The sequence below is a fragment of the Myxocyprinus asiaticus genome, chromosome 11, assembly GCF_019703515.2.
Source record: "Myxocyprinus asiaticus isolate MX2 ecotype Aquarium Trade chromosome 11, UBuf_Myxa_2, whole genome shotgun sequence".
NCBI lineage: Eukaryota > Metazoa > Chordata > Actinopteri > Cypriniformes > Catostomidae > Myxocyprinus > Myxocyprinus asiaticus.
This window is the reverse complement of record NC_059354.1, coordinates 20,784,824-20,800,669: the sequence shown is the minus strand read 5'-3', so window position 1 is coordinate 20,800,669 and position 15,846 is coordinate 20,784,824. Positions and strand designations below refer to the sequence as shown.

The 15,846-nt window shown below is 39.3% G+C and overlaps 1 protein-coding gene across 3 annotated transcripts; it reads right to left on the bottom strand.

Annotated features, from left to right (window-relative positions):
- Nucleotides 1-408: 408 nt before the first annotated feature.
- Nucleotides 409-14,956, bottom strand: LOC127447878 (speckle-type POZ protein-like A). Of its 3 annotated transcripts, none has more exons than XM_051710041.1 (12): nt 14,802-14,956; nt 13,917-14,044; nt 13,178-13,314; nt 10,601-10,722; nt 10,356-10,507; nt 10,056-10,183; nt 3,951-4,128; nt 3,473-3,528; nt 3,262-3,384; nt 2,423-2,565; nt 2,271-2,324; nt 409-1,717 (listed from the first exon to the last, which is right to left on the bottom strand). In XM_051710041.1, exons 3-12 carry the CDS (start codon nt 13,253-13,255, stop codon nt 1,573-1,575), a joined length of 1,179 nt encoding a protein of 392 aa, XP_051566001.1. In that variant the 5' UTR covers nt 13,256-13,314; nt 13,917-14,044; nt 14,802-14,956; the 3' UTR covers nt 409-1,572. The 3 variants fall into 3 exon arrangements, with proteins under 3 accessions (XP_051566001.1, XP_051566002.1, XP_051566000.1); XM_051710042.1 differs by having other exon boundaries at nt 14,005-14,044; XM_051710040.1 differs by lacking the exon at nt 13,917-14,044.
- Between the last annotated feature and the right edge of the window lie 890 nt (nt 14,957-15,846).

The window sequence follows — 15,846 nt, the reverse complement described above, 5'->3', positions numbered from 1 at the left end:
TGGTTTTTGTCTTTATATTTGGATACTGTACCTACTTACCGTTGCATTACCTCTTTTCACCTTTTTGAAATGTGTTACGCACAAACACACAATCAAAATGTTTGTCATTTAGCAGATTGCATTTCAATATGAAATTGGAAGAATGTTTGAGCTTCCTACTCCACGGTTTTGCTGAATTGCTTTGATAAAATGAGCTCCATAGAGATCATGAAACTACATTGCCTTTAATAAAGAATTTCTTTATATAAATACTGAATTAAGGACACATCATGGCTATTTAAAAGGCAACAAGCCGAAATGAGACAATATTCTGTACACATGAATGTCAGTCAGAAGCAATTCAAACTGGCTGCCAATCTAAGGTACATGAGTGAAATGACTTAATTGACTTACACAACACATTGAATGCTGAAAAACTTTTTTAATGAGTTAATGCAGGCATTGTGGCAGACATTAAAAGACGGAACAAATTCCAGAATCTTCACAAAGCATGTCCTTTCACAGAACAAGTCTAGCGTGACACAATGTAAAGATTTCTCCGAAATAGTATGTCAGTTCAACTGTACCACCACGGGAAAATAATCTGCAATAGATACTGTATGACAACTGATCTATTTATTTCTCACACATCCACCAATCCAATAATATGACACAGTAATAATGCCACACTCTGATGCTCAGCATCCAAATATTTCCTGATTACAGAGGACAATGTGTTGGAAGATGGATTGTCTTGACTAAACTTCAATCAGTTTACACAAATGCAATTTTGGGCCAACATTTCACCTTACTAATAACAGACAACTTCAAACTACTTGTCTGTGTAGACCAATTCCAGGAAAGCAACACTACTGAGTTTAAAAATGCATTCGCTCGAAAAATTGTGTAATCGAATACTAGATGACACTTTGAATGTTCTTCATAGCTCATGGGGCGTGACACAAACAAAAATTCCATTTGTTACACACATCAATACAAATATTTGAAATGCATATAACTTTCCCACAATATGGAATAGTACTAGTATTTTTTACTCCCCACATCATTAAACTGTGTCTTTACATAGAAATCGTGCCATCAATATGGGGCATAGCAATCTTTTTATAAAGTGTAAAGAAATTTCCTTGCACTCATCATGTTAACATTTATTTAATGCCTAGTTGTACAACTAAACTTTAGGAATATATTTTATTTCCCATAGAGCAAACTCTTGAAATATTCCTAGAGAATTCCATATCGAACCAGCAAGACTTTGGGAACTAGTGCAACAGGGAAGAGGCCTGGTCTCATGGGACAAGGCAGGCACAGAGTAGAACTGAAAGAATTCAAATACTCCACACAAGAGTCATGGCAGATAGTTTAAGGCTGTTTGAAGAGATAGAAAGATTTGCGAAATAAAGATCAGATGCCAAACCTGTCGCTTGAGAATGGTGAACAGTTTTTGCTGATATTTAGAAGCCAGCCTGTCCCAGTCACATGCTGTTGGGCTGAAGGACGATGGGATAGAGTCAAAACTCTGCAGTTTTCTGGCTTCTGCCCCAGGACAGGCCCCAGAGTGCAGCAGTAACATTGTCAGGACTGTTTTAGGCGCTTCCTTGGCAGGCCAAAGGGGGGGCACTGTGCTGACGCGAGTGCACGGAAAGCCTCCGCCACTAAGTGAGGATGAGACTGGATCATTGACTTCCAGCCTGCGGTCTCCATTATGTCTGTGGCATGACTGTCGGGAGAGGGTGAATACATTTCAGTATTAACACAAGACACATTAAAAATCGATAACAGTCCTGTGGATTAATCTAGTCTAATGGAGTTAAAAAATAGGAGATTAAAGGTAAAAGAGGCAAAGTGATTAAAGCAATGGTGCAGTGGAGACGATACAGATGGGAAATTTGTAGAAACATTTGTCGTAGTGCGAGACAAGGGAGGAACTCTTTCTGTTTATTAATATAAAAGGAATGAAAAAGTCCTTTTCCTCTGAATAAACATGCACTAATGCAATATCTCCTCCACGTCTAAAGAGTATGAACAGCAAGGCGAAAGGGAACTATAATAGAGACATTTTGATATGTTTATAATGCAGAAATGTTCCCTTCCTTGATGTCTCAGACAGTCCGAGTCTATTAATAACCGGTATCAGGAGTTGTGGAGGCAGTGAGCACCAGCAAAGCAGCTCGGGCTGCCCAGAGCGTAAAACAATGCATTCTAATGCATCTAAGAGAGCAGATAAGAGCTTGGTATTAATCTTGTGTCACATATATCAGCTAATTACATACTTGCTATTCCAGTTTTTCCCATCTTTACAGCCCAGCTGTCGGAGGACACTGCACCTATGGATGAGATAGAAGAAAAACACTTTAATTCTCAGGCTGGTAAACAGCCATGGCAGCAGGAATTTATCAAAAAGAGTTTCTTTGGTGGCGCTTGCCTGTTGATAAAATCTATGGCCTGTGCTTTGAGCTGCTCGGCGCTGTGCAAGTCGGCCAGGATGAGGGTGTCTGCCACGTTCTCCACCGAGAGACTGTTGCAAAGGGCTTCCTCACACATGACCTTTAAACGCTCTAGAGCGTACTGCCAGAACAACACACACACACAAGGCTCTAATACAGAACAAAATTCAAAGGTTTTTGATGTTGTTTAAAGCACTACTTTATCTTGTTCACATCTCTTAAACTGTCATTGATTGTCAATATAAACAAATATAACTATGGTCGCACCTTTCAACAAGATTGTACGTAAAAAAAAAAGTCATTGTGTTACGGTATCATCAAATGCGAACAATGTCAAATTACTTACAGTATCAATCTTAGTAAATGGTAATTTATAAATATACTACGGTTCATTGTTAATGTTAGTTCTCAATGTGTAAATGTACAATATGTCCAAAAGATTGTGAACACCCCCTTGTATGTATAATATACATACACATACATACAGTGCATCCGGAAAGTATTCACAGCGCTTCACTTTTTCCACATTTTGTTTTGTTACAGCCTTATTCCAAAATGGATTAAATTCATTATTTTCCTCAAAATTCTACAAACAATACCCCATAATGACAACGTGAAAGAAGTTTGTTTGAAATTTAGCAAATTTCAAACAAATGCACTGTACATACACTGTATATATACAGTGTATATATTTCTTAATGGCAAAAATCTTTCATTTCAACAAGACATTAACAAATATTTTAAAAAAGCAAATGTGCGCATATTTCAAACTATACATATGGCAAAAAATGTATTTGCACAAAACTCGCAGACTTACTTTATCAGCTGCTGCTAATAAACTATCTGCCATTTTCTCTAAATTTGGTGCTTTCCCTGTGTATATGAAGCCCATCATTTCTTTAAAAACCTCTGGTTCTACATCACTGATGTCCACCCGGTTCTGCGAGATGACAAAGAAGCTTATGAATTCATAAATAACATCAAAGAATTTGAAACAATATTGTAATATGAGAACATCAAATGCATACCTTTTTACTCTCTTCCATTTCATGTTCAAACATGGCATTAAAGACAGGTGATCTCGCTGCCAAGAAAGCAATAAATCTGTCAGTCACATTATATGAGAATCTCTCGATGTATGGCAACAGTAATGTTGAATGACACAAGTGTCCAGTTTACATTAGATTATTCCTGACCAGTGAGTCAGTCTACAGAGTCAAAAAGGAAATAAAGAGCCAAAAGTCACACTCGCGACCCCAATCGTCCTTTGAGAACATTAGAGGTGCATCAGAGAGTGGATTTGCAGTGATGAATCTAGATCTGTCATATTGAAGAATTACAACCTCAGAAAGTAAAAAAAATTACCATCAAGGTTACACATACTGTCTGCACACACACACACCAACCCACCCTCAGAAGGGTGGGTGCTGAGCTAGCACTGCTAGGATGAGGGTGGAACATGGAACTGGTGTCATCAGCAGGGCTGGGGGTCTGGATTAGACTCACCTGCCAGGATGGATTTGTGGGCTTTGAACTCCTGCCCCCCCACAAAAAGACTGCAGTCTGTGAATCGTGAGCACTCCCACAAATTACCCAGGTCATCGGACAGCTGGCATTCCGGAACCTTCAGCATGTTCATGTTGGATTGTCCGGAGATGTTCACAGAATCCTGGACAACACTTACCTAATAAACACACATTATGAGTAAAATTGTACAGTTAGGTCCAGCCATGCAATCTGATTGGAATCATCTGAATCGTGCTAGGATTAGGATTTTTCTACACGTAACTGTATCATTCCATGCATTGCCTGGACACTGTTACTTTGAGGCATGTAGACGAATCACTTGCAAAAACAAATTTTTTGGTGTAAATGATTGTACAGTTGAAGTCAGAAGTTTACAAACACTTAGGTTGAAGAAATTAAAACTAATTTAACCACTCCACAGATTTTATATTAGCAAACTACAGTTTTGGCAAGTCGTTTAGGACATCTACTTTGTGCATGACATGAATAATTTTCCAACAATTGCTTAGAGACAGATTGTTTCACTTTTAATAAACTATATCACAATTCCAGTGGGTCACAAGTTTACATACACTAAGTTAACTGTGCCTTTAAGCAGCCTGGAAAATTCCAGAAAATTGTGTTAAGCCTTTAAGCAATTAGCCAATTAGCCTCTGATAGGCTAACTGGCAAATTGGAGTCAATTGGAGGTGTACCTATGGATGTATTTTAAGGCCTACCTTCAAACTCAGTGGCTCTTTGATTGACATCATAGCAAAATCAAAAGAAATTAGCCAAGTCCTCAGAAAAAAAAACAATTTGTAGAGTCTGCTTCAACCTTGGGAGCAATTTCCAAACGCCTTAAAGTACCACGTTCATCTGTACAAATAATAGTACGCAAGTATAAACACCATGGGACCTCACAGCCATCATACCACTCAAGAAGGAGACACATTCTGTCTCCTAGAGATGAATGTAGCTTGGTGTGAAAAGTGCAAATCAATCTCAGAACAACAGCAAAAGGACCTTGAGAAGATGCTGGAAGAAAGAGGTAGACCAGTATCTATATCCACAGTAAACCAAGTCCTATATCAAAATAACCTGAAAGGCTGCTCCACCAGGAAGAAGCCACTGCTCCAAAACTGCCATAAAAAAGCCAGACTACAGTTTGCAAGTGCACATGGGGACAAGGATCTTACTTTTTGGAGAAATGTCCTTTAGTCTGATGAAACAAAAACTGTTTGGCCATAATGACCATTGTTATGTTTCGAGGAAAAAGGGTGAGGCTTGCAAGCCGATGAACACCATCCCAACCTTGAAGCATAGGGGTAGCAGCATCACGTGCACTTCACAAAATAGACTGCATGATGAGGAAGGAAAAATATGTGGATATATTGAAGCAACATCTCAAGACATCAGCCAGGAAGTTAAAGCTCGGTTGCAAATGGGTCTTCCAAATGGACAATGACCTCAAGCATACCTCCAAAGTTGTGGCAAAATGGCTTAAGGACAACAAAGTCTAGATATTTGAGTGGCCATCACAAAGCCCTGACCTCAGTCCGACAGAAAATGTGTGGGCAGAACTGAAAAAGCGTGTGCGAGCAAGGAGGCCTACAAACCTGACTCAGTTACACCAGTTCTGTCTGGAGGAATGGGCAAAAATTCCAGCAACTTATTAGAAGCTTGTGGAAGGCTACCCAAAACATTTGACCCAAGTTGAACAATTTAAAGGCAATGCTACCAAACACTTACAAAGTGTATGTAAATTTCTGACCCACTGGGAATGTGATAAAGAAATAAAAGCTGAAATAAGTAATTCTCACTACTATTATTCTGACATTTCACATTCTTAAAATAGTGATCCTGACTGACCTAAGACAGGGAAAGTTTTCTATGATTAAATGTCAGGAATTGTGAAAAACTGAGTTTAAATGTATTTGGCTAAGGTGTATGTAAACTTCTAACTTCAACTGTAGATATTAAAAGCTCTACAAAAACTGTATATAAAAGCAAGAAGGCACTTGAGGTTGGTTGTGTGTTCTGGTGAATCTGCTAGAATCACAGCCATGTTGTCATCCGTGCTAACACATGAACACACAAAATGAAAGTTCTGCTAGCATTTACTGAAATTCAAGATGTTATTCAGTGATAATCCTGCCCTCCGCTGTAGCTCTCAAATGTTATTCACAATTCTGCACAATCCAACTTGGTGCATCACAATTGGTTGCGATAACATGCATTTGCTTGCACATACTGACATGGCATACTTTAATGTAAACTCAGCAAAAAAAGAAACTTCCCTTTTTCAGGACACTGTATTTTAAAGATAATTTTATAAAAATCCAAATAACGTTACAGATCTTTATTTTAAAGGGTTTAAACAATGTTTTCCATGCTTGTTCAATGAACCATAAACAATTAATGAACATACACCTGTGGAATGGTCGTTAAGACACTAACAGCTTACAGATGGTAGGCAATTAAGGTCACAGTTATAAAAATTTAGGACACTAAAGAGACCTTTCTACTGTCTCTGAAAAACACCAAAAGAAAGATGCCCCGGGTCCCTGCTCATCTGGGTGAACGTGCCTTAGGTATGCTGCATGAAGGCATGAGGACTGCAGATGTGGCCAGGGCAATAAATTGCAATGTCCGTACTGTGAGACTGTGAGCCTAAAGCTGCATTCACACTGCCAGCAACATGCAGCGACAAAACGACCTCATCTCATCTGATTCATTTTTATTGGATTTTCTCCCCTTTTTCTCCCAGTTTGGAATGCCCAATTCCCAATGTGCTTTTTAAGTCCTCGTGGTCGCATAGTGATTCGCCTCAGTCCGGGTGGCGGAGGACGAATCCCAGCCGCCTCCGCATCCGAGATCGTCAACCCGTGCATCTTATCACATGGCTGGTTGAGTGCGTTGCCACGAAGACATAGCGCGTGTGGAGGCTTCACACCATCCCGCATCGTGGCATCCACGCTCAACTCACCACGCGGCCCACCGAGAACGAACCACATTACAGTGATCACGAGGAGGTTACCCCATGTGACTCTACCCTTCCTAGCAACCGAGCCAATTTGGTTGCTTAGGAGACCTGGCTGGAGTCATTCAGTATGCCCTGGGATTCGAACTAGTGAACTCCAGGGGTGGTAGCCAGCGTCTTTACCACTGAGCTACCCAGGCCCCCGCATCTCATTCATTTTCAATGAGAGCTGGCGACTTCCGGCGACACGAGCGACGGCGACCGGATGTGGGCGTGTCCAGCGACATGACAAAGTTGAGAAATGTTTAACTTTATGCAAACGAAGAGCAACTTTTGGGAGACGACAGCGAATACGAGAGAAGACGGTAGAGCTCACGTGATCCTTCTCTCTCTCAGCTCCTGCAGTGACAGAAAGATAGAGGAAAGGCTAATCCTTGCTGTTAGCAATTTACCAGTGTTACATGATGTCTCTGCCCGTGTACAAGAAAAATTATGCATGGATTCCAAGTAGGTTTAAATCATCAAATAGCCTGTAAAATTTACTATTAAATAATTTGCTTTGAAAATGTGTTACATGTATGACAGCAAACGAAACCATATAAATGATCAGATATAGTGAATTAACGTACCATATTAATAACCTTACTAATATTTTAATAATAATATTAATTGTAAAGAAACAGTGCTGTTTAGACTCTCTATACACACCACTAGCGACCTAACCGCCAGCCACTGGCAACATGCAGCGACAAAGTCGCTGGCGGTGTGAACGCAGCTTAAGACAGCGCTACAGGGAGACAGGAAGCACAGCTGATCATCCTTGCAGTGGCAGACCACATGTAACAACACCTGCACAGGATCGGTACATCCGAATATCACACCTGCAGGACAGGTACAGGATGGCAACAACATCTGCCCGAGTTACACCAGGAACGCACAATCCCTCCATCAGTGCTCACACTGTCCGCAATAGGCTGAGAGAGGCTGGACTGAGGGCTTTTAGGCCTGTTGTAAGGCAGGTCCTTACCAAACCCACCTTTGCTGGTGCTCTTCACTGACGAGTCGCAGTTTTGTCTCACCAGGGGTGATGGTCGGACTCGCGGTTATCGTCGAAGGAATGAGTGTTACATCGATGCCTGTACTCTGGAGCAGGATCAATTTGGAGGTGGAGGATCTGTCATGGTCTGGGGCGGTTTGTCACAACATCATCAGACAGAGCTTGTTGTCATTGCAGGCAATCTAAATGTTGTGTGTTACAGGGAAGACATTCTCCTCCCTCATGTGGTACCCTTCCTGCAGGCTCATCCTGACATGACCCTCCAGCATGACAATGCCACCAGCCATACTGCTCGTTCTGTGCGTGATTTCCTGCGAGACAGGAATGCCAGTGTTCTGCCATGGCCAGCGAAGAGCCCGGATCTCAATACCATTGAGCACATCTGGGACCTGTTGGATTGGAGGGTGAGGGCTAGGGCCATTCCCCCCAGAAATGTCCGGGAACTTGCAAGTGCCTTGGTGGAAGAGTGGGGCGGTTCCCGCCGCCTCCTTGCCCATCCTTATACTGTTACATTGAGTAATCGAGTACTCGTTCTGCACCAGCTACTCGAGTATTAAAAACACTAATATAGTATATCGCAAATTGATTTCCTTTGCACATCTGCCAGCAGTTTCCCTTTGAATCTCTCACCAACTAACTTTCACCAAGAATTTTTCAAAATGTGTAATAAAAATATGATAGCCTTAATCTAGACACAGTTTATATATGTGCATTACCCTCATGCCATCAGCATTAGTTTCTATGTAAGTCATGAATGCTATGTTGCTCGGAACTGCACCCAAGACTTTCACCCACTGTTGCACTTGTGTATATGGTTGAGTGACTATAAAGTGATTTGAAGTTCCAGGTGAGTGCAAATGATTTTGCTATTATTTTTTAATCTTTTTTGTTTTCTATTTTTATAAATGCATATTGTCAATTTGATTTTTTTCCCCCAAAAGAAAGGGATAGTTTGTTGGTTTTCTTATTTTGAAAGCGTTCTTGGTAACATTTGTGAATAAAAAAACAATACATAAATTCACGTACGTAAATTACACGTGTTATTTTTAACTTGTATGTTAATTTGCGAGTAATCGGTTACTCGATATTTGTGGGTTAGAGTACTTGACTACAAAATTATTTGAAAATGCCCATTCCCTTGTCTGAATCATGTAAAGAAAGTGAATGAAACAGCAAATGGAGAATTGGGCAGGCCCTTTTAATCAAGAACTAACTGCCACAATTTATACTTTCTCTGTATAAAAAGTAGGCAAACTCATTTAGAAAGCTAGCAATCTGAATAAAAAGCATAACTGCAGCTAAAAGACATACAGTTGACAAAACCCTTCTGCAGTTGTTTAATAGTTTTTCTGGCAATACTCATCTAAAAAAAAAAAAAAAAAAAGTCAAATTAATGAGAGACATAATATCTCCAATTTGCATTCAGTTTCAACTTCGCCTTGTGATATTGGTTATTTCCCTGCAAATATTAAACCGTGCAGAGGATCTCACCAGGCATTCCAGCTATTTTTCAAGCAAGACTCGTAACTGTGTTACAGTAAATTCATTTGACAACCCATTTCATTTGCTGCTCTAGGTGATGTCTCTATGCTGCTACATTCTGATGAGAAGGGCGATCTGTCAAACGGCTACTAGCATATTCATACAAATGGCTTAGAGTGCGTTACGTGCAGGAAATTCAATCTGTGATCTACTTCGGGAGAAAATTCTAAAGTAACTCATTTTTACGGTCTCACATTTCCATTTTCTATGAAAAATCAAAGATAAATCAGCCCAATGAGCATGTCAGCATAAACACAAGACAGTCGTAACTTTAGATCAACAAATAGCTATAGATATTTGCTTCGATTTAAATAGAAATTACAAAAGATGTCATCAAGATCCTGAAAATGTGCACATAAGAAAACAATTCAAAACGTTAAATGTCCAGTGCCTATTTTAATAGCACTCTTTAATTGCATAACACCTAAAAACACCTTTAAAGGAAATTATGCATTTTTAAGTGATTTATCAGGTGGAGCTGGACAGAAACACTGAATACATTATGAAGTAAATGCACACTTGCCTCACAAAATAACGTGAGCTTATCATCTGGTAGCAGCCCATTTGCTTCATCAAGAAGAAAATCTCTCCTAATAAACTTCTTAAAGCCCCAGTCTTTGCCTTGGACGAACCGATAGGCTCTTTGGCTTTCTGCATTGGAAAGAGAGGGGAGCACAAGTTAGCCGATACAGAATTAATCTGATGTTCAGGACACTTGACACTACAAACCTAAATATCATTTAAAACAACTGGATTTTCCCTAATGCAAAAATTAATTGAAAACATAAAAGCCTTTTTGCATATTTTTAAATAAGGGCCTTACCCATAGCTTTTGTCTCCTCTCTTTTAGCGTTCAGTAAAGAAAATTTGAACTTGGCTCTGACTTCACTTTTTGGACAACTAACTAGTAGCAAATATAGTGATAGATAATCTTTACTTTCATCATCAAGCCCCTTCGGATTGACCCGCAGACACCTGAAGATATACAAAGGTGCCAAGAGATGTTTTAGGAGAAGGATAAACAGAAATGAAATAGCATTAGAATTTGCACATGAATATATTCCTCACCATTTCATCTTATCATTAGGCCCTGAGGAGAAGGTAGAGCTCTTCAATACTTCACCCATTTCTTCTCGACAGAAACTAAAGTTGTTTATGGTCCACATGTAGGAAAATTTCACAACCTTGACCTACAAAATCAAAGATTACCATCAGTGAAGACTTATATCTGTCAACAAGCATATCAATGTGCATTCATTCATAGCCGACAATGCAATGATTGCTATGAGAACACATGCACTTCCTGTAGCTATCAACTCTCATTTTACAAGCATCTGACTCACTTCTTTTCAAGCAACACAATATTTCCTTTTGAACAGCATCATACAAATTTGGGTTACATTAGCCTGAGGTGAAGTCTCAGTTGTCTCAGTATCATTTTACTGTGTTTGATAAACCAGCATGACCACATTATGATGACTGCTTGATTTGAAGCTCGTTTCATTATCGCTTGCACAATACAGAGTTATCCTATCTACTTTAAAGCACCAATTCCCCTTTATTAGATCAATCTGTGCACAGCACTATAACAAGCGAGAGATCAAAACATATGTATTTACTCAAACTACACTTGTCACTCCATAAAGCTAAATTAAAGGGACAGTCCAACCAAAAATGAATAATCTATTATCATTTACTCGCCCTTACCTAGTTCCAAACCTGTATGACTTGCTTTCATAAATACAAAAGGAAATGTTAAAGGAATAGTTCACACAAAAATAAAAATTCTCTCATTTACTCACCCTCATGCCATCCCAGGTGTGTATGACTTTTTTCTTCAACAGAACATAATTTTTTATTTCACCTCTGTAGGTCCATAAAATGCAGGTAAATGTTGACAAGAACTTTGAAGCTACAAAAAGCACATAAAGGCAGCATAAAAGCAATTCATCCGACTCCAGCTATTTAATTCATGTTTTCAGAAGCGATATAATGGGTGAGTGAGAAACAGATTAATATTTAAGTCCTTTTTTTTATTATAAATCTGCACTTTCACATACTTCTGTTTTTTTAATGAATCACATTCTTCGTGCACATCGCTACATACTGGTCAAAGCTGGTCAAAAGTGGAGATTTATAGTAAAAAAGGACTTCAGTATTGATCTGTTTCTCTCCCACACCTATCATATCACTTCTGAAGAAATGGATTTAACCGATGCAGTCGAATGGATTACTTTTATGCTGACTTCATGTGCTTTTGGAGCTTCAAAGTTTGGCCACCATTAACTTGCATTGTATTTTCATTTTTGAGTAAACTATTCTTTTAAGCAGAATGTTAGCCTAAGTTGCCATTCACATTCATTGTATGGATAAAAAAAAATGAATGGGGACTGAAGCTAAAATTCTACATAACATTTCCTTTTGTACTCAACAAAAGAAAGTCATTTGGTTTTGGAACAACATGAAGGTTAACAATTACAGAATTTTCATCTTTGGGTGAGCTAACCCTTAATGCCCAGGGATCCTTTGTTTTTGTGTGTTCTGGATCGCCTCGCGCCTGTTCGACCGTGTTGCCTTTGTGAGTATACTCTTCTGACCAAGAACAACTACGAACGTGCTTGACACATGCCCACTACAACTTCTTTGTGATACTCTTTTAGTAGAGTCAATGGCCAGCGCATGCGCCGATGATGCACACAGACGATGACCACAGACGATGACCACAGACGATGACCACAGACGATGACCAAGTGCGCGAGTCAAGAAAATCTGGCCGGTGCATGGTCAGGCCACGTGGACTGGATTATGATGAAATTTTCATCACGCATAATGTGCGCGGAGCATAAGGGCCTTTATAAGGGCCTTTACTCACCCTTATGCCATCTAAGATGTGTATGACTTTCTAACTTCTACAGAACACAAGCAAATATTTTTTGAAGAATATCTCAGCACTGTAGGTCCATACAATGCAAATGAATGATGGCCAGAACTTTTAAGCTCCAAAAAACAGATCGTCAGCATTAACATAATCCATCACACTCCATGTCTCTTAAGTGGCCCAGTTGGTTTTGGGTGAGAACATGCCAAAATGTAACTCCTTTTTCACTGTACTTCTAAGCTTGATTACACTTCCTAGAGCACCATCTAGTGCTCTGCACGTGCATCAAGCACAAGGAAGTGTAATCGAGCTTGAAATCATGATCGTGCTAGTAGACTGCAATGGCAAGATGTACAGTGAAAAAGGAATTACATTTTGGTCTGTTCTCACCCAAAACAAACTGGATCGCTTCAGAAGACATTGATTAATCCACTGGAGTCGTATGGATAACTTTTATGCTGTCTTTATATCCTTTTTGGAGCTTCAAAGGCCTGACACCCATTCACTTGCATTGTATGGATCTACAGAGCTGAGGTATTCTTCTAAAAATCTTCGTTTGAGCTCAGCAGATGAAAAAGTCATACATCTAGGATGGTATGAGGGTGAGTAAATGATGAGAGAATGTTCATTTTTGGGTGAACTATGCCTTTAAGAGTCATGTCACACAGATTAAATTGTTGAGTGTTTTCCAAAATAATGCAGCCCTAGTTTAGCAAACATCTGTACATGTCCACTTGTGTAATGAAGAGAGGAAGCTGCAGTCTCACTTGGGTATAGCACCAGCTCTCGGCCACAGGGCCACCGGACATCTCCCCTGGAGGGGGAGGGGTTGGTACCCCTGACATCGTCAGCTCACTTCCCACTACAAGAAGCGCTGACGGTCCCAAAGCTTTCACCACTTGACCTTTATGGAAACACAGAGCAAAAGCATCATTTAAGAAATATAAATGCCAGCAATTTCTGCCTCTACTCCTGACCTGAAAATATCAAATCCTTGACTCTGCCATCAGCAAGCCATTTTGTGGTCAAATGAGAGTCATGGCTAACCTCCGACTCAGGGCACAGAATCTATCAAAACACTTTAAGGTGTCAAAGTGGAGGAAGAAAATGAAAGAATGTAAGCCTTGTGAAACCTATGACATCGAAACGATGCAATATCAAAATCCAGGTAAGAGCACCACAGAAATGTTTTATATCCGTGAAAACCCCTGAAAATGCATACAAGGTACTACCACTCTAAATATAGCTGTTCCTGATGATGACAGAAACATCATATTCAGTTAAGTTCAATGTAGTGATTTGATGGCTTGTTGGCACAGGCCTGATAGGCAGGCATGAACATGCCCTTGTTGACAAGGTATTGTCAAGGGAACATAAGTAGTATTTTGATAAACCAACAGTTTCTCCGTTCAAAAGACAAAGCTATCACCTGACTATATTTCACTGTTGATCAAACTATTTCAGCTTAGTAGAACAAACAAGTAGTGCATACCCCCTCTAACTCACCTAAACTTTAGTAAATGTCTTATATTTCATTTCTTGATGCCATTTTCATGTATCAGGTAAATACTGAAGAAACAAGCTTGTGCTTTACTGTGATATTACAGCATGTTCCACGGGCTTCTCATCCCAACCTGTAAATATAAATAGATATCTTTCATATAATACAATTTACAAGCAATCAAAATTGCTATTCCAGACCTCTTATAAGTGTTTAGCAGTAACAGTAAATTATAATAGGGTCAGTACATACTGAATCATTATGTTTTGATTCCCCCCCCCCCAAAAAAAGATTTAAAAATCTAAATACAGAACACATTACCATTACAAACATTCTATTTTCTAACATAATTACAAACACCCAATATTTACAAATATACCCAAAATTCACATTAACGTGTTTTGTGAATAACAAAACCTCAGCTCAACTGTTTACAAACATCATTAGGATATTTACAGAGTTCAGTGGGTTCAAATCCGGATTGACTGCTCGTGGATTAAGTTGACAACCAATTTAACTGCAGCCACTGAAATGAAACTACTTAGTATATGGGCCTGAGCATTAAATACAAACAGTTATCGTGTTGATGATGTGTATTAGTTTAAATCTGATTGTTTTGGGCTTGGTCAACATGGCAAGAAACAGATTAGCTAAACACCAAACATTAATCTGACTACAACAATGATAAAGAACCACTTCTATTGTTTGGTTCATATTGACTGCATATCAATAAATGAAACTACAGCATATTAGTAAAATAATCTAGTCTTTTATGGACAAAAGGAATAAAATCTTTTGTTTCAGCTAATCAGATTCTTGTCGGCTAGTTGGCTATGTGGTTAGCAAGCTAAATACAACATTGATAAAAGTGGATCAGTTAAACCACAAACCTTTCCTCGCCATTCTGTCAATACAGTTAAATTCAAGGGTCGGACGCTCCTTCGGGATATGGTATGTTTTTAATCGTCTCTATTTAAGATTTATGTGTATTTGTGTCTTTTCAAAAGCAGCCCATCACAGTAGCTTGCAGTCTGCTGCTTTTCCTTCCAGTGAAGGAAGAGAAAGCACAGGAGTGTAAGCAGCGATGGACGTGCTGAAGTCATAAGAGTGGCAGTGGGGTTCCGCCGACAGGGGGCGCAATCCGGCCCAAACAATACAAACGCCGCAAAAAGTATATACAAATATATAAATCTAATATATATTCCCCATTCCACTAAATATACTAGAAGTGTGTGTCATATATTTTCAAATATATGCAATTGACACACATCGTATACATACATCGTAGAAATATCTCACAGCGCTTACCGATTGTCAATTTCGATTGGTTGAAAATCACAAGTGTTCAGAAAAGTAACACATCCTCTAATCGATGTTGAGCGAACATGCCTCGACAGTGCGTTTCTCTGGCACGTATTTGTGTTGTCAACCCAGTTTACTTTTAGTAGTTTGACTTTTATTTACCAAATAAATGACTTCATATATATACAGTTGTTTATGCACCTTCAATACACTTATCTGTTTAAAAGCAAAGCAATCTTTAACTAAGCACAACTGAGTGCTAAGTTCTCCTTTGCCAGTACTTCTGTTCAAATGACTCTTCCCTCATGATGTCCTCCACAGTGCTCTGATGACATTCTGACAAACATAAAGGAGCTTTGGGTAAGCCACACTGAAACAATGTGCTGTGATTATACCCTGGAGGCATGTGATAACTAATTCCCATTTACATCAGCATGAAAGTGTCTTGCTGTTCAAAAGGAACACCATTTTCACATGGGTCCCATAGTTCACAAAGCAAGTGAACATGGTTAACATGCCTTGATCACGAGGATCTTTGTTTACTGTGAATAGTAAAGAACCATTTACATTTTGAGAGAGAACCAAAAGTGAGAGACGTATGTGCTCCATTTCATCACAATTTGGGCAAAGTAA